This window comes from Strix uralensis, chromosome 3, assembly GCF_047716275.1.
Source record: "Strix uralensis isolate ZFMK-TIS-50842 chromosome 3, bStrUra1, whole genome shotgun sequence".
NCBI lineage: Eukaryota > Metazoa > Chordata > Aves > Strigiformes > Strigidae > Strix > Strix uralensis.
In genome coordinates this window covers 3,320,499-3,338,807 of record NC_133974.1, presented here as the reverse complement: position 1 = coordinate 3,338,807, position 18,309 = coordinate 3,320,499, and the positions used below count along the sequence as shown (strand labels likewise).

The 18,309-nt window shown below is 44.3% G+C and overlaps 1 protein-coding gene across 1 annotated transcript in view; it reads left to right on the top strand.

Moving 5' to 3' along the window:
- Positions 1-6,665, top strand: part of RP1L1 (RP1 like 1) — a 32,066-nt gene extending 25,401 nt beyond the window's left edge. Inside the window, exons 4-5 of the mRNA XM_074864574.1 lie at positions 73-5,276; positions 5,895-6,665. Coding sequence (XP_074720675.1) covers positions 73-5,276; positions 5,895-6,665 — 5,975 coding nt within the window. The remainder of the gene's footprint in view (positions 1-72; positions 5,277-5,894) is intronic.
- The last annotated feature ends 11,644 nt before the right edge of the window (positions 6,666-18,309 follow it).

The following is an 18,309-nucleotide window of genomic DNA, read 5'->3' as shown; positions in this document are numbered from 1 at the left end:
TATTTTGTGTCATCTTTATATGAGTTAACATTTCTCTCCCTCTTTCTTTTCTTTAATTATTTCAAACTCCAGTGAACTTCGGACTGAAAGCCAAAAAGAGTGTTATCCATCCACGGTCAGCATCAAGCAATAGGTCAACGAGATTTTCTTTATCATCAGAAAAGTCATACCCTAATGGTCTTGCTACCTCACCGGATAATAGCGCACCTTTCTCAAACAGTTTCTCGCATCCAAAACCTGGGGACCTCATCCATTCCTTCGCCAATGACGACATAGAAAAACGGGTACATGTGAACAAGGATGGTAGCCTGTCTGTTGAGATGAAAGTCCGCTTCCGCTTGTTAAATGATGAGACTTTGCAGTGGTCCACACAGATCAAAAAATCCAATCTGATGAACCAGATGCCTTGTGAAGAGTCAGGTGTAGAGGAGGACACTGGAGGAGACCCCATACAGACAATGAACCCAGAAGCCAGCTCAGAGGCAGATGAGTCATTATATCCCTGTGATATTGATTCTTACATGTCAAAACTTGAGGAATCAGAATGTGATGAGTTTCATTGTCATAGCTGTGGAAAGAAACACCAGGATTATGACATCTGGAAAAACCCCATGCACACATCCCAGAGGGAAGAGCCCAGTGTACGAAGCACCTGGCACACACGGTCATCATGTTCCAGCACATCTTCCCGGAGAAGAGTGGTCCACAAAAAAATGGCTTCTGTGGATAGCCTCCAGACCACGTCCAGTGAGGAATTCTCTGAGCACTTTGTGCAAGAGTCCTCATCCTACTCAGAGACTATAGCGAACAGAGTGGCATACAGATCCATTAAAAAGTGTATGTGTCGAAGTGATCTGTCTACAGGTCCTTCCAATGGAGAAGACCGGCAAGAATACACTCGGACAAGCACAAGCGATAGTCAGAGACCTTCATCCTTGGGTTTAATGTCGCATTCAAGCTGTGAGAACAACCTGGATACTCCAGACGCCCCTGAAGACCATGAGACCAGCAAAACTAATTCACAAAATGAAGATGAAAATTGTTTTGAAGTTTCCTCTGTGAAGTGCTTCAAGCATGATGTGGAAGAGGTTGAAAACAGCAGAGTTGGAAGTGTCATGTCAAGGTCATCTCTGCAGTCCAGACAGAGCAAGAAGAATGTATGTGAGGAAACAAGAAGCATGGGTAGGAGCATGTCCTCCTCAAGCCTTCAGAAGGCAAATCAAGAAGATATTACTAGGTGCTCCACTCCTGCCAATAGTGTGCACAGCAAGTCTAGTAACTGTACCAAGACAAGAGCAAAGAGTGAACGAGATGACCACTCTGATGACAATGCAGTGGTCTCTTCCTTCTCCAGTGAGTCCTGTCCTAAGAAAGAGATTGAAGAAGTTGAAGCAGAACAAGAAGAAAAGGAAGTCAATGAAGTCAGCTCTGTGTCAGTAAAAACAAAGCCCAGTCAATCAGTTAGAGATGAGAGTAGTGAAGGTGAAGGATGCCCCGCACAAGAAACCACCTATTCCAGAGCTAGTGACAGGAACAGCAAGAGAAGTGACAGGGATGAGATCATTCTGTGCAATGCCTCTTGCACTTCCAGAGGATCCAAAAAGAGCAAACACAGCCATATTCATTTGGATGCACAGTCTGAAGTGTCTGTATCTTCACTTGAATCCACGCTGAATAAAAAGAATTCCCTACATACAGATGATCTGAAATCATGCAGCAGGGTATCTAATTACTCAAAAAGCTCATGTGAAATCAATAAGAAATCTATTGGATACCCCATGTCTCATAACTCAGGATCTTTTCACTCAAACATTTCATCTACTAGTGAAGCAGAGGCAATTGCAGGTTTTACTGAGGAGAAAAGCTTGAAAAGTGCTACTAGTGGCTACAGTGAATCTTCAAAAGGCTCAAAGAAGAGAAGCCATAGAGAAGAAAATAGCAAGCCATCATCCATCTGCTCAAGTGTTTCAAACCCTAATGGAAAAGCTGGAGAGGCCCATTCCAAGATTAAGTCAGAGGCCCCTTCTTCAAGACAGGGAAGTATGAGTGAGAGCATATGTTCAAAAGTTGACCACTCAGTTGAGACTGGGATTAGGAATGGAAATCCTGCAAGTGTCTCTTCAAGAGTCTCTTCAAAGTCAGAAGTTAGAGATAAATGTTTGTTGACACAGATATCCCAGGGAAGTGATGATAGGTGTTCACAATCAAATATATCTCAATCCTCAAAATCAAGGCAGATAAAAACTAGGAATCCTCATGTGAAGATTTCAAACTCCAGTCAAGCATCATTGTCTGAGACTTTGTCAGTATGTAGTATGCATTGCCCCGCCCCACCAAAAGAGAAGCCAAACAGCAAAAAAATACGTTCAACCATGTTGAAGAATTCCTCCATTAGCAGCGTAGGTACTGAGTCAGTGCTAACCACAGGAAAAGAGCAGAAAGAAATTGTAGATTCCTCCCAAGCAACTTCCTATGGGTCTAAATCAGTTGCAACCGAAATAAATGATCAGAAGAATAAAGAAATTGATGATTCTTGTAACAGAAAAGTGGAGGAAGAGTTAGAAGGCACAGACATGCAGGAGGAAGGGAGTGATTTAATGCCGTCTGTTCTACCAAATACATCTCCAGAAGAAGTTGTGCAAGAATGGCTAAGTAAAATCCCTTCAGAAGCGTTGCTTATGAAATACGAAATGGAGGATGATGCAGAAGAGGAACACATAAAGGCAACCACTGAGGTATCATACTGTGAAAATCCTGAGGAAATCTCAGAGGATGAAAAAGCTGAGAAAAAGAATGTGGAGGAGGATAAAAACAAGGCAAAGGATGAAGTAGGAAAAGAGACAGAAGAAGGTACTGCTATTAATGAAAAGGCTGAAGAATGCATGAATCAGGAACAAATCTCTGAGGCTGTGTCCGAAGCTGCCAAAGCTGACCAGGCAGAATGCAGCCAGTCAGTTACATCCAGCCAAAACAACAGAAGAGACCTGCCAACCTCTGTCCAGACTTCTGTCCAGATCATGAAGGCCTTGCTCAGTTCAAAACATGAAATAAAATTTGACCGATCAAACAGTTTGCCTGAAGTGTCCCCCACTATGGGCAGAAAAATGAGTAACTCTGCCAACATATTGATTACTTGTCTTGCCAGTCTCCAACTCGTTGATGAAGAGTCAGAAGATCCATCAGATAAATCAAAATATTTGAATAAACCAACGTATATGGAGCTGCTAAATATTTTTCAAGACCTGTGGTTTGGATGCACAGCTGAAAAATGTGATCCAAGTTCAGGTCAAGTGGCAAATGAGCAGTCAAAGACAGCCTCTGGTTTTAAAGTCCCAAAATCTGTAGATTATGGCTTCACTCCCATGTCCTCTTCTGGGGTTGATGTTAGCAGTGGTTCTGGTGGCTCAGGAGAAGAAAGCACAGCTGGTGTCAGGGACTGCACTTTAATGGCACAGAAACCTGTTGAATTCAAATCAGCTGGACAAGTGGAAAATGTAATGACTGGCAGTGAATTGACTGAGACTGAGGAGCAAAGTAAAAAGGAAGAGCAGCCATTCCGACCTTCAAAGGCTTCCTCAAAATCAAAAGGTGAGAAAAAAGCACAGTCTACTAGAGAGGACTTTCTAATTCAGGAGGCAGAAGAGAATAAGGAGGCTCAGTGCAGTAACTGTGAAAATGGTCAGAAGGAAGGGAAAGCAAATGAAAATAAAGAAAACAGCAAATTACTTGAAAATGGAGAACAAGAAGCTGAAGGTGTGAATGATGAACTCCCAAAAGAAAATCTTGAAGGGGAAGATGATCAGCTAGCCACTACTAATGATACAAATGTCAGTGATACTGATTGCGGAACAGAACTGAAAGCTGATTTGGAAGAGCAGCTTGAAAAAGAGTCTCCAAATGATCCAGAGCTCAAAGTCGATACTGCCACCAGTGTGGGCACATCCCTTGCTCAGCAAAACTCAACAGATCCAGTCTGGATCCTAAGACTGCTCAAGAAAATTGAGAAGGAGTTCATGGCTCACTATGTCAGTGCCATGAATGAATTCAAGGTCAGGTGGAACCTGCAGAACAACCAGCAGATGGATGAAATGATACTGGAACTGAAGGAGGAAGTGAGTAAAAGGATACAAAAAAGCATAGAGAAGGAGCTGAGGAAGATCAAAACCATCACAGGGAAGAAGACACCAAGACCTCCGGATGAACCACTCAGGCGTGAGTCAACACTACAAACTGAGCAGAGGAGACGGCGATTGCAAACTATGCATAAAAAGTCACTCTTCAGTGACAATGGAACCCAGACTAGGCTAGAGGACACATTAGACTTATCATTTGATGTAGATGAAGATACAGTATTTAGTGCAGCTTTTGAGGCCAGTATTAATACACAAAGAAGTGAGGAGGAATACTGTCCATGTGACTCTTGTGTGAGGAAAAAAATGGCTTCCAAGCCCACAAGAAACCCAGTAGTGGCCACCAATGCCCCAGTCATGAAAGCATTTGATTTACAGCAAATCCTGAAATTGAAGAAAAATGATGAGGAAACCTGTGTTTCAGAAGCAGCCCAGGATATCAGAACAATTCCCAGAAGTTCTGTGGAGGAAGCAGCAGAAAATGGCAATCCAAATGAGGAAAATGATGAGGGTGAACTCCAGCCAACTGAAGTGGAAGTGAAGAGCAATGAAGAAAAGGAGCCAGAATTAGATGAAGTGGGCAGCTCAACACTGAACAGAGATGGAGAAGGAACTGAAATATCAGAGAGTCAAAACTGTGAGATGGAGGACGAGGTTAAAGATGAAGAAACCAAAGAAGAAGAAAAGGAAGAAGCAGAAGTGGGGGAAGAAACAAAAGAGAAAGAAGAGGAAGCAAATGAGGAGGAGGAAGAGGAGGAAGAAATAATGAAGGCAGAAGAAGAGGAGGTAAGAGAAGAGGAGGAGGAGGGACAAACAAAAGAGAAAGAAGATGAGGAAGTAAAAGCAGAAGCAGCAGAGAAAACAAAGGAGGAAGAGGAAATAAAAGAGGAGGAAGAGAAGGAAGAGGAGGAGAAGGAGGGAGAAACAAAAGAGGAAGAGGAGGAAATGAATGAGAAAGAGGAAGAAATAAAAGAGGAAGAGGAAGACATGAAGGAGAAAGAAGAAGTAAAAGAGGAGGAAGCAGAAGGGAAGGAGGAAGAGGAAGAAACAAAAGAGGAGGAGGAAGTGAATGAGGAGGAGGAAGCAATAAAAGAAGAGGAGGAAGTGAAGGAGGAGGAGGAGGAAGAAACAAAAGAGGAGGAGGAAGTGAAGGAGGAGGAGGAAGCAATAAAAGAAGAGGAGGAAGTGAAGGAGGAGGAGGAAGAAACAAAAGAGGAGGAGGAAGTGAAGGAGGAGGAAGCAATAAAAGAAGAGGAGGAAGTGAAGGAAGAGGAGGAAGCAATAAAAGAAGAGGAGGAAGTGAAGGAGGAGGAGGAAGAAACAAAAGAGGAGGAGGAAGTGAAAGAGGAGGAAGCAATAAAAGAAGAGGAGGAAGTGAAGGAGGAGGAGGAAGAAACAAAAGAGGAGGAGGAAGTGAAGGAGGAGGAAGCAATAAAAGAAGAGGAGGAAGTGAAGGAGGAGGAGGAAGAAACAAAAGAGGAGGAGGAAGTGAAGGAGGAGGAGGAAGAGGGAGCAAAAAATGAGGAGGAAGGCATGATGGAGGAGGAAGAAACAAAAGAGGAGGAGAAAGTGCAAGAAGAGGAAGAAGTAACAGGAGAGGATGAGGAAACAAAAGAAGATGAGGAAGAAAGAAAAGAAGAGGAGCAGGAAGAAGAAAAAGAGGAAAAAGAGGGAGCAAAAGAGGAGGAAGAAACAAAGGAAGAGGAGGAAGAAGCAAATGGGGAAGAGGAAGAACAAGAAGAAGAAACTCAAAATGCAGAGCAGGAAGTTGAAGAGAAGTCTAAAGCTGAAGATGAAGCTGACATTGAAGCTGAAGAAGCAGAGGAGCCAGAGGATGAGGACATTGAGGATAATGATAAGGAAGAGACATCCGAATGCAGAGGAGTTGCTGATGGCTCTGGAACTGACAACAATCCTGAAGGAGATGCTGCAGAAGGAAGTGAAGAAGCTGAGCAGGATGAAGCTGAGGCAGTGGAAGATGAAAATCCAGGATCAGAAGATGAGGCATGTTCAGCTGAGGAGGAAGACAACAGTGAAGGAGGTGACAAATATGATGAGAAACCTACCAGTGATGACCCTGACAAGGCACATGAAGAACATGAAGACAAAAGTAACAACAAGGTTTCTGAGAGAGTCTCAAGGGCCAAAGGCAAAAAAAACCCCAAAAGGCTAGAGGGTCCAAACAAAGATGCCGCCTTTTCTTGTTATTCTTCTATAGGAAGCTTGTCGCAGCAACCCCAGAAGGGGTCTGAAGATGAAGGTAAAGATGAATGCAACGATGACAATAACCCCATGAGCAACCATTCCAATGGAGGAGTTCAAAGTGATGAGAGCAGCAAACCCTCACAGATGTATCCTGACAGCGAGGAGGAAGAAGAGGATAAAGCATCTTCATGTACTGATCCCTTGGGAGATGAGGACCAGGCAGATGCTGAAGGTGCAGATCCAAAGGAGGTGGAACATACTGATGAAGTTCAGGCTTCTAAAAAGAAAGAAGACTCTAATGAGATTGACCAGGAGGACCTGGACTTTTAGAACTGCTTATCCAAGAACTGCTTTTTTCTTTCTTCCTTTCTTTCTTTTTTAAAACTATATTTTCATTACATATTACAGTATCTCCAGTGAGTTGAGCCATCATAACTGGCTTTTCTTCTGAGTTAAATGTGGTAAACTTGATCTTGAATCCTGTGAGTAACATTGCAATTACCTGCCCTCATTTCTAGAGGGCTAGTAAACTCACCAAGAGTTAGTGATTTCAATAGAAAAGTGGTCTGGGGAAAGGCAAGGCTGTTTTGTTTGTGATACCTTCTTGTTCCCACGCTTTAAGCCATGCTGTTTGCTGCTTGAGTGATCTGTGGCTCTGCTGGGCATCATCTCTGAGTGACTACAGGATGCCTTTCATCTGTTGCATGCCATTTTCCTGGAAAGACTGCCAATCCACAGAAAGATGACAAAATCTGGAATCATTGCCAAAGTCTGGTCAGAGCCCACAGAGATGTACATTCATTTCCCCCGTCCCTACCCTACCTTACATTCTCTGTACCCAGAAAAGTAAAAGTCTTTCCCCACTTCCCCTGTTTTTCTTTAGTAGAGGTTGAGATCATTCCTCACTTCATCAGAAATCCTCAGCACCAAGAAAGGTCATTCCAGTAGATCTCTCCTCTTCCAGACCACCCACCTGTTTGTACTGTGCTCATCACTGTAGTATGTAAACATGTAGCAGTAGATGAGTTAATTCACCTGTCAGGTATCTGAGAAGTGGTTGAATGTAATATCGACCAAATTAGAAATGAGTAAAGTTCAATTCCTTGTGCTAGCCTTTACAATGCCAATGATGGTATCTAAGCACTTTACAATCATCTGGGATTCCTCAGACAATTTTGTACGAGGCCCTGTTCTGAAGCTAACAGCATTTGCAATTGCTCAATGCCTCGCCCTTGCAGGCAACCAGTAAAATTTAAACTAATTTTACCTTTAACATGGAAAAGGTTTGGGCATTCGTCCTGCAGCAAACAGCTGGAAGACGCTCAAGCATTTACTGGAGAGGTTGGACTTTACAAGCCACAGTAGAACTGCAAGCTTCATTTAACAACTGTTTTCTACCACATTATATCTTTTTTTTTTTTTTTTTCCTTGGGGCAATATATACAACTCTGAATAAATGCCTAACTAATGCCAGGAGAAGTCTGACTATACCTCAGCTGTACATGTGTATACCTCTTTGGGAACCAGTCCATTTTATCAATAATTTGCAGGAAGAATAAACCAGCAAAAAATAAGAGAGGGTGAAAACAAAATGCCTTAAACTGTATGGTAAAAAAGTATGTGTGTAGTATTGTACCAGGTTTGTGACGGTGCATGCAGACATGTTGAAATAATCAATAATCAAAATCAAATAATTAATATTGTTATCATTTTAAGAATCAATTTCCTAAACTCATAGCATATCAATTGATTTCCAGAGATAAGATTCTTTTCGCTCAAATTAAGAACTAGGTTCTGTTCCATACTTAATTTTAGGTTCTCTAGGGCTCTATACGGAGTATTCAGTGGAGACCTAGATCTCAGCTGAGCTGCCCTCACAAAGGTTTACAGTGCCATCTGAGATCCTTCAGAGAGTCCAGGACAACTATACCACCCTCAGGACAGAGAAGTTAAGACCTGAGCCTTCCTAAAAAGAAGGGCAACCCTATCTGTTAGCCTCATGTGGATGTCCTGGGTTTCCTAGGACATCTCAGGTGGAACCACACCTCTCTCTACATGCAGCTCAGTTGAGCCCTGACTGTCTTGAAGTTTGGTATCTTGTCTCATCTGGTAGTCTCAGTTCCATGTTATTTCTGTAGACATTTCCATAGCTAAGATTACTAACTTTCAGACAGATTAGAGTCTATGTAGTTGTTTAAACATAGATGTTTAGTGCCAGTTGAGATGGCCTAAGGAATCCAGTATCAAGCCCCAGTGTTGGTCTAAAGGGGCGCAGATCTCCAGAGTCATATCACAAGCTCCTTGTAAATGTCAGGGATGCTCCAGGGCATCTTAAACTGTGTTAGTCATGGATGCAAAAGAAAAAATGAATCCATCCCTCAAACTGTGTGAACAATCCTACCTCACAAAACTGAAGTACAAGGTTAAAACTAAATGTTAAAATTCAGCTGGCTTTGAAGCACAGGTGTCATGGCTTAACCCCAGCCAGCAACTCAGCCCCACACAGCTGCTTGCTCACACCCCCGGTGGGATGGGTGAGACAATCAGAAGAGTAAAAGTGAGAAAACTCATGGGTTGAGATAAAGGCAGTTTAATAAGTAAAGCAAAAGCCTCACACACAAGCAAAGCAAAACAAGGAATTCATTCACCACTTCCCATTGGCAGGCAGTTGTTCAGCCATCTCTGGGAAAGCAGGGCTCCATCATGGTGATGGTTACTTGGAAAGACAAAATGCCATAACAGCAAATGTCTTTCCCTTCCTTCTTCTTCCCCCAGCTTTATATGTTGATCATGACATCGTATGGTACAGGATATCCCTTTGGTCAGCTGGGGTCAGCTGTCCTGGCTGTGTCCCCTCCCAGCTCCTTGTGCCCCCCAGCCTACTTGCTGGTGGGGTGGGGTGAGAAGCAGAAAACGCCTTGACTCTGTGTAAGCACGGCTCAGCAATAAGGAAAACATCCCTGAATTATCAACACTATTTCCAGCACAAATCCAAAACACAGCCCCAGACTAGCTACTATGGAGAAAATTAAGTCTACCCCAGCCAAAACAGCTACAGGAAAATGAAAACTTACTCTTCTCTGACACAACAATACTTACATGTTTTCTGGTATCTCAGTATTGCATTAACAGGTTAATTCCCACATTTAGAGTACATGATGAACACCACACCTGTTCCAAGGGCCACTCCTGTAGCTTCTGTACCGTTAAATATCCCTTTAAGGTGCTATCTGAAGGTTCAAGCAGAAATCGTCATGCATGAGCTCAGTGCTGGGCTTTGCACGTAAGTGAACATTGCTTGTATGAGCTGGACTCGACTGTAAATGCCTGCAAGCACCCACCATTCATAAGACTTGATAATCCTGCTGAATCCTCCTTGTCTAGACCTATGCTCATGGTTAAAGACAGCACCCACACAGCATCAGTGATTCCTCTGGCATTTACTGTCTGGGTCAGAAAGAAGCAGCACTGCTGCAGGGCAATTTTCCCCTTCTGTAGTGATGTTCCATGACATCAGTATTCTGACTCTCTTTCCAAGGTTTCCACAAACCAATGCCAAAACACTTTTTAAGGTGTCCAGCATGAGAAATGTCAAAAATACAGTTACATCCATTGATTTATAATTAAGGGAGAGGCACCAAGGAGGAAGTTACTGCTGGACTGGATTCAGACCACTAACTCTAGACATGTGCATCAGGTTTTTTGCCCTGGGTTCTCCAGGCAATTTGAAGAGACGGGGTCTTGCAGCAATTATTCAGGGTGTGACACAGGACTGTCATCTGGAGGGGTGAAGTCCATGGACCGTAGCATCCTAACCCAGGCACTTTGAGCAAACATTGGAATTCAGGCTGTGACTACCCCTGCAGCTTGAAAGTTGGCCAGGTACCACCAGGCTGATTGGTTCAAAACCCAGCCTAGGGACATTGAGTGAAGGCTGGGGCATCTTTGGTCACTGATGCCTGCTAGGGAGCTATTCCAGATGCCAGAGAAAAGGTGTTTGTTGCTGAAAGAAACCTGTTATTCAGTGCTTGTCAGTCCCTGCAGGCAAATGGCTGGCCCAGCATGGCTGCTCAGTAGCCCTGCAGCGTATGTCTTTCCACCTCGGCAGCGACTGGCTTGGTACAAAGTCGTGTAGAAGCATTTTGGTTTCATAGGGAGCAAAGCGAAATGTCTGCTTTCTGATCGATTCTTGTGACATTCAGAAAGGCACTGAGCCAGGTAGTCATAGCTCTGATCTTGGCATAAGACATACACTGGAAGTGGTACTCATTGACTTAACATTAAACATTTCTGGTGAAGATGTCTCCCTCTGAGCCTGCCATCCAGAATCCCATTATAACCAGCGGGGAGAGAGAAGCAAAGAAGAGCATGATTCATCTGGTGTAGACAACTACATTAGGAGGAGATGAATTACACTCTCAGCAGGCCTGTTTCTCTCTGCTGAGTACACAGGGAGCCTAGACAAGTTTCTCAGATGGAGATTTCTCATGTGGGAAGAGCTGATCCCAGCGTAGCTACCCAAAAACATCTTACAATGTTTATGGGGGTGACTTGCAGACTGCCAGGAAACAGCTCAACTCAGTCATCCCATGGAAGTTTTAAAAGTGTTTGTTGCCTCCAAGATCCCCCTTCTCTGCTATTGCTAAAAGCTGCTGCTGGAACTTAACAGGTTAGTTAAAGTGTGAACATTTCCCAGGATTTCTCCTCCAGCTGTTGACTTTGCTGATTCTAAAGCCGCTTGTGCATAGTCAACATCACACCCTATCCATGTTGAGTCAGTTTGTTCCCTGCTTGCAGCAAGGAGAAAGAAATCAAATAAAACACAAAATGCAAGCATCAAACCATGAAAACTGAAACCACCAGAGTTCCCCACCATGAGACCTGTCCCACTCCTGTCTGTGTGTGTGTCACTGTCTGCGTTTGGGCAGTGACTCACGCGTGTGCCTGTCCTCGTCAGGGCAGCGTGGGCTCCGCACCCATCCAGACTGCTCACAAAAAACCCATTCAGAGGGGCTGGGGAGCAGTCACAATGTCAATCCAGGAGACAGATTTTGCTGAAGTAGGTGTTTCTTTCCTCCATCAGTCTCTCCCAGGATCACCCAGAGCATCCATGAACGAAACACGAAGCCAAAAAGGATCCCTTGCAGTTACATCTCTCGCACTTGCACTGCTTCCAAAGTTTACATTTCCCCTTGGCTGGTATGACTCACGCGCGTGTTGAGTCTTGCAGCTTCCCTCTCCCTCTTGCAGCACAGGAACACATGTTACCAGCCAGCTCCCAAGTTGTCACGTTTATACCGGCTGGGAAGATAATGCCTGTCACCACCCGGAGGGGATTACAGCTGCGGTATTTCAGCAGAGCTGAGGAGGAGGGAGGAGAGGCAATGCGAGACTTGCACAGCTGTACGGCATGTTTGAGTGTGCATAGCTGTATCCCATGTTTTGTTGTGCATCTCTGTTTGTCTTTTGGGTGTTTTCATTTGTTTTTTTTTTTTTTGTTTTGTTTTTGGGGTTTTTTTTATCAGCCAGCCAAATTGCTTCTTGATGTATATTGGTTTTGTTTGCTTGTTTGTTCTTTAAATAGGAAATATTCAGTGAAAGCTGATGAAAAGCATGGTGAAAATGAAAGTGTAAACCACTGAAATAAAAGAAATATGCTTTCTAAAGCTGAGGTCTTTGCACGTGTGCGCAAGCAGACGCTCCTCTCTAATGGAGATCAATAATCCCCTTTTCCTGGTGGGTCCTTGCTGACCTAACACCGCGTTTAGCTCCAGTCACTTGAAATCCCAGCTGTCTTACAGGAAGGGGTGGTTTGTTGTTGCTTCTGGACCTCAGACTCCTCCAGTAGGCTTTGTTCTGGAGGGCAGGGAGAGTTTCCAAGCTGGCTGTGTATCTGCCCTGCAAGCTCCCTCTTTTCTTTAATTGGAAGGTGGGGAACTTGCACTACAGGGCTTGGTGGCCTCTTGGCAGGAATATGTGCTCCTCCTAACACAGTGTTAGAAATGAGATGGAAAGCCTCAAATCCATCCATGCATGCATCCCCAAAATCAGGCATTTGGGAGTTGCATTGTTTTGCTCCAAAAGTGCAACACTACTTTCCTGCAGCAAGACAGACCGTGGGGGTAAGTCCATCAGTCCCATTACTCCTCCAGAGAGGTACATTCTCATGGATGCAGAAGGAGTGGGCTGTGGTTAGGATGTGGGATGAGGAATACACAACAGTGGTTTAAACTGTTGCAGTGGGTGTTGCATATGACCACACATTACATCTTTGGCAGTGGTCAGTCCGGGCAATTTGTCCTCCTCCAAGTTAGATACCTGGAGTACATGGAAGATAAACAATTGGGGAAGAGTATCTAAGAACGTCTGAAACAAACACAGGCTGTTTGGGGCTGTGAGATCTCTATCTCTTCAGTTGGTGCTGTCCTCTTTTTGGTAAATACATATTCCCAGAGTCAGAAAGAGATGCAGGACATACTCGGCAGAGAAGGGGGCTCAGATTCTGGTCGTCTGAACGGTGAGTTATTCAGTCTTTTATGTCCCAGAAAAGTGCCAGACAGCAAGTCATCTTCTGAGGTGTGTCCACCCAACATAGCCTTTCTGGGAAGTGACTCGACTCGGGATTCCTTAATTATTTTGGCCCCTATTATTTTGGTGTAACAGCTAGGTGTATACACGTCCTCTCTATGCCAGGCAAAAGAGAGGGATTATATAGGGAGAAATTCCTGATATTCCAAACCTTGTGTCTGAGACAGAAGGAGTGATATTTTCTGTAATACTCTAAAACACATTCAAGCTGGAGATGTTTACTTTCTCATGCCCCTAAACCACAGACCCTATCCCCATGTCAGGCTAAAGGAGCAATCTCTGCAGCCACTTCTAATTTTAACTCCATGCCCTCTGATTTGAGCACCAGGGTTTGTACAGCTCCAACAGGAAGAATCCCTGCTGACCTTTCTAATTTCAGGAGACTGATGCTCGCTTATCCCTGCAATCCACAGGAAAACCCCGACCTACAAGCAACCTGCTCAGTTTGCGTTGCATTGTAATGGATTGCATTTTGCATTTGCTGCAACTGAGAGGACACAGCCCTGCTCAGAGAAAGATATATTTATTCTAAGCCTGGTGGTGTGAAAGTGGGGTTGAACTGTGAGGGTTGAAAGGGCAGGCTGTGGCAGGCTTGTGTTTCTTTTTCCTCAGTAAAAAGGGCTGGCTCCTCCTTAGCCTATTGCAGAGTCCTGGCCAACAAAAGTGACATGTATTAACCTTTCAGCTCTTGCATAAAGGATGGTGCTTGGGCTCCTTTTCCAGTTTTAAAAGAGCTGAGTGAGGCTCTTTCAGTCCTGTGACAGAGAGGGAGTAGGCGTAAGAGCAAGGTCAGGACAGTGCTTCCTAAGTGGATGAAAATGCTTTGCCGTGGTGCCTAATTAGTCTGTTACAGTGCAGAAATCCTCCCCCTTCCCTGGCCCCTGATCTGGGAGTTCTCCGTGGTCCCAGGTGGTAGGACTGCCTCAGGACAGTGCCTAGTTTGGCTCCTGTTCTGGCACTCCTGGTCCCTTGTGCTGGCATACAGAGAAGACTTACAGCTGTAGGACCCAGACTCAGTAAACATCATCACTTCCCACTGCAGTGCTGTCTTGAAGCAGTGTCTCTCTTGTCCATGACAGCAACCTCAACCACTCAAGGCTAATTCCATGTTAAGCTTCATGAATGACACGAGTAAATCACTGGAATATGCGAAAATCTCTTTGTTGTACACTAAAACATTTGAAGAATAATTTGCTGGTCGCCAAACTTTCAAATATCTGTATTTCTCTTTTGGGCATCAATTTTTCCCCAGGTCGTCCAGAGCAGGAACTTTACTGAAGTACAAGGGACCAGCCCCTGCTCTTCAGAGTGTCACCAGGCAATAGGACTCACTCTTATTAAAGAGTCTGCCTTCAGGAACTGGCAAGGGATGCAGCCAGGTCTGGATCTCCCTTGCGTGTCTGTCCTGTGCCACGTCTCCATGCATCAGACACACAATTCACCAAACATCTATGTTGGGCATCATGGAGGGCAGCCACAGCCCAGTGCTGCAATCCCTGCAGGGTTTCATGCGCTGAGTTGTCCTGGGGAAGGGCACCCACCCTGTTTGCTGTCTCACCTAGTGGGCTCCACAATGCTTGCTGACCCCATGCATTGGCCAAGAGTTGGACTGGGGAGTGTTAAGGTTTTCTTTATGGTGGCATTAGACATGCGAGGTTGGATTGGGCTGCTAAACCTCAAAGCCAGTCAGATGATGGAGCAGACAAGAGAACAGAGATTCCACAATAAAATCTACAATGATTTGAAGAAAAAGGGTTTTCCTGTTATTAAAGTGTCCCTGTGTTTCTGAAGACCCCAGATTATATTGTCTGGAAGAAACCTTGGTCTCTTCCCCAGCTCCCACCTTGCCCCAAGCCTAACCTTGAAAGCAAATACCCATCAGTCCTAACATGCTGTATTTTGCTTGGTTTCCTAAGAAACCTGGAGAGTAAAAATAGAAGGACACTAAGGAGTTCCCTGGGGACAGAGCCATAATTCTTGACCCAGAGTTGAGGAAAGCTTCATTCAGACTTGATACCATCTTGCATACTTGAAAATCCCACCCCAAGAAGATAATTCCACAGCAAAGGAGTAACATTTTGGAAGCTACTCATGGAGTAACTTAGTTTTCTGAGCCACAGGCCTGGTGATGTGTTTAGTAAATATGAGAGCTACAGGGATGAGACCAAGCAAGTGAGGACAGCAATTCCTGTCAAAGTCAGTCCACAACAGTAATGTGTGCCAGGAGGGAGGGATAATGTGAGGAGGAAAATGCAGCCGCTCTGTGAGATCTTTATTATCTCCCATGACTGTTGCCTACGCTGAACTGCAGGGATTTAGTTACATCAGATGTCTTTTGGAGCTGCCAGCCAGTCGCAGCAAGGCACCTCATCTAATCTCATCAGGTTTCACCTTCCTGTGACATCCCTTGAGCAAGGAAAGAGGATTGTGCATCTCTAGCCGCACCCTAGACTCACATCACGTGTGGGAGTGCTGCTGCTGGAGAGGAAGGACAGATGATGGGAAAAAGCTGAGCCCCCCTACTCCCCCCCTTTTCCCTCACTTTCCTGTTGCTCCTCCCTATCTCTTCCTGTCTGGTGATCCTGACTGACTGACCTTTTCCCAGCAAGATGACAGGAACCCAACATCCCTCTTGGGCTTAGGGCTATTCCCTGCCAGGGTGGCCCGGAGGGCACCATGGGGAGCTGGGACACTGCATGCCCTACAGCCACTGAGGAAAAAAAGAGGAACAGAGCATCCATCCCCAAACAGAGTTCTGGATACATGAGCAAGTACAGGTTTCTTAGAGTCTCTTTTCCATACTAGGATTGGTTCAACAACGTTGCTCTTGGTTTTTGCCATGTTGGAGCAGACCAACTTGTGGAAAATGAAAGGGATGGATTTGGATTAGTGTCATTAATAACCAAGAATTAGAATTCAGGCCTATACTAATTACATCTGCAGCTGATGATAAGATGGGAAGACATTTTACAGTGTCTTGACCCTCAGGACCTTAACAGACAACTCCATGACCTGGGTCTCATAATAGCTTCTTACTGTTTTACGTGGATCATCCATACAGAGACGAAGACCCTCTTTCCTCTAGCATGGGTTGTACAAACCTGTAGAGGAACTATGAAATAACCACACTGCCTTTCCAACCAAAGACATTTAGGCATTGTGCTTAAACCACAGCTCTTCCCTTAGCACTTACAGCTGTGACATCCCTTGAGCAAGGAAAGAGGATCGTGCATCTCTGGCCGCACCCTAGATTCACATCAAGTGTGGGAGTACTGCTGCTGGAGAGGAAGGACAGAAGATGGGAAAAAGCTGAGCCCCCCTACTCCCCCCCTTTTCCCTCACTTTCCTGTTGCTCCTTCCTATCTCTGTAACTGACATCTGATGTAACTAAATCCCTGCAGTTCAGCGTAGGCAACAGTCATGGGAGATAATAAATGCATAGCTAGCTATCCAAATACCTTTCCTTCTGTTATTGATCATGCACTGTCACCCAAACCCTGGTGACACTGAGAAATACAGTGTCTACAAGCTGGTATTTCTCCAGTCATCATACTCGTTGGCCTTGATCTGGTCAGCATTCTCAGAACACACACAGTCAGCAAAAATAGACACAGAAATGCTTTTTCAAGTCCCACCGGTGTCTTTCAGTCAGGGGCATTAGTAAGAAACTAAAATCTTGAGTGGTCTCAAGATCTCCCATCTGCAAGCTGTTTTGTTTTCTTAACACATCAGTGGGGAGAACATGGTTTTTCAGGGCAATGCACTTAGTGCTGAACTATCCAATCATTGCTATACACTGTTGGGTAGATTAATGGAAAAGAAACAGTGAAGAGTTTCAGAGTACGTATGAATTAGTTCCCTTCCCTGTAACATGGGAAATGTAGGTTCAAGTTTCATATGGAGTTATTTGAACAAGGGCATCCTGGAAGCTAGGAGAGAGGGTCTAACCACTAAATAGGCAGGAGGATACTTCCTCCTGCTGCTGCAATTTGTGCAAGGAACAGGTTGGCATTTTCTGAATACACCCACTGGATCAATCCCCAAAGCTAAGCAGGTAAGAACATGCTCAGCTGGTGAATCCCAAGAAGGTTTAGAGGTGAGTAAGCTCCTCACTGATCATCACTGTTGAGACTTAGGCAGCTCCAAACATGTCCAGAAATGGAGAAATTTATATGCTGTGAGGACTGGACTGATGGGAATAAAGAGTGTCTAGTGCATCCAGGGATAGGTGGCTGCAAACTGAGTGTTTGGAGGATCAGAAATTAAATGCACAGAAAGTTCAAGGGCAGAAGGTAGATTCACAAATGAAAGAATACCAAAACAAGTAAATACATTTTTAAATAAAAGAGTAACACTTAGGTATGAACTGCACGGATTTAAGTTTTGATGTAAGTAATGGTTTTCAGCCATTTATGTGCCTTTGTCCAGTGTGAGCCCAAAAGTTTTCTAGATTTCTAACTGAGGAGTCAAGATAAAAATTATTGATTGAGGCACCCAAATCTTTGTCCCTCTTTATCCCTGCTGGCTGTTACTGTGTCCTTTGATTTACACCGCCGTGAGTTCAGAAGTGGGTGGGCTCAGGCTGCACCAGCAATGTAACTTGAATACTGGAGTGAAAATTGTCTTAAGGACATTGATGAGGTTGTAAAAGAGTTTCCAGAGCAGACACTAGCACTTGGGCATTAAAAATTCACTCCCCAAGACATGAGCTTGTTAAATGCTATGAGGAGCAGGTGGAACAGACAACTGACATGATCTCTGCTTCAAGCTTTTTGATATCATTAAATCCTTTTTCTGGACACAGAAAAATTTTCAATTAGCCTGCCTATGAAACAAGAAACATCCTGGCAATAACACCCCAGGAGGTAAGTTCTCCTCCCTAGAAAACGTTAAAGAAACACAAATTTTTGCTGAGAAACGTTAAGAGACAAGAGTATTACAGAAATTAGTTTGATCTGGGGTTGTTTCAGTGAGAAAGATATAATCTCCATCTGAATTATAGCCAGTATCGTGCTGGCACTGGTGGCATGTTTACATGCAGCAGGACTTTTTGCCAGGATTGCCCAACCCAATGAAGACATGGTAAATTTTCTTCTGAAATCCATGCTACAAAGGCAGGCTACTGATCACAACTGAAAATGGGATATTCAGGCAGTTGCCCCCCAAAGGAAGAGATGTGCCTGCTGATGATTTCCAAGCCAGTTGTGAGCATGGGTAGATACAGCATTTATAAGTGGGGACGGCAAGTCAGATGGGCATTCAAACACAGAAGCAAGTTTTTCCACAATAGTAAGATGAGGCATCCAGAAACTTAGGGAAACATTTAGGTGCTACTATTCTTGGCATGCCCATAGACATCCCTACATGATTTTCAAAATCTCCATTA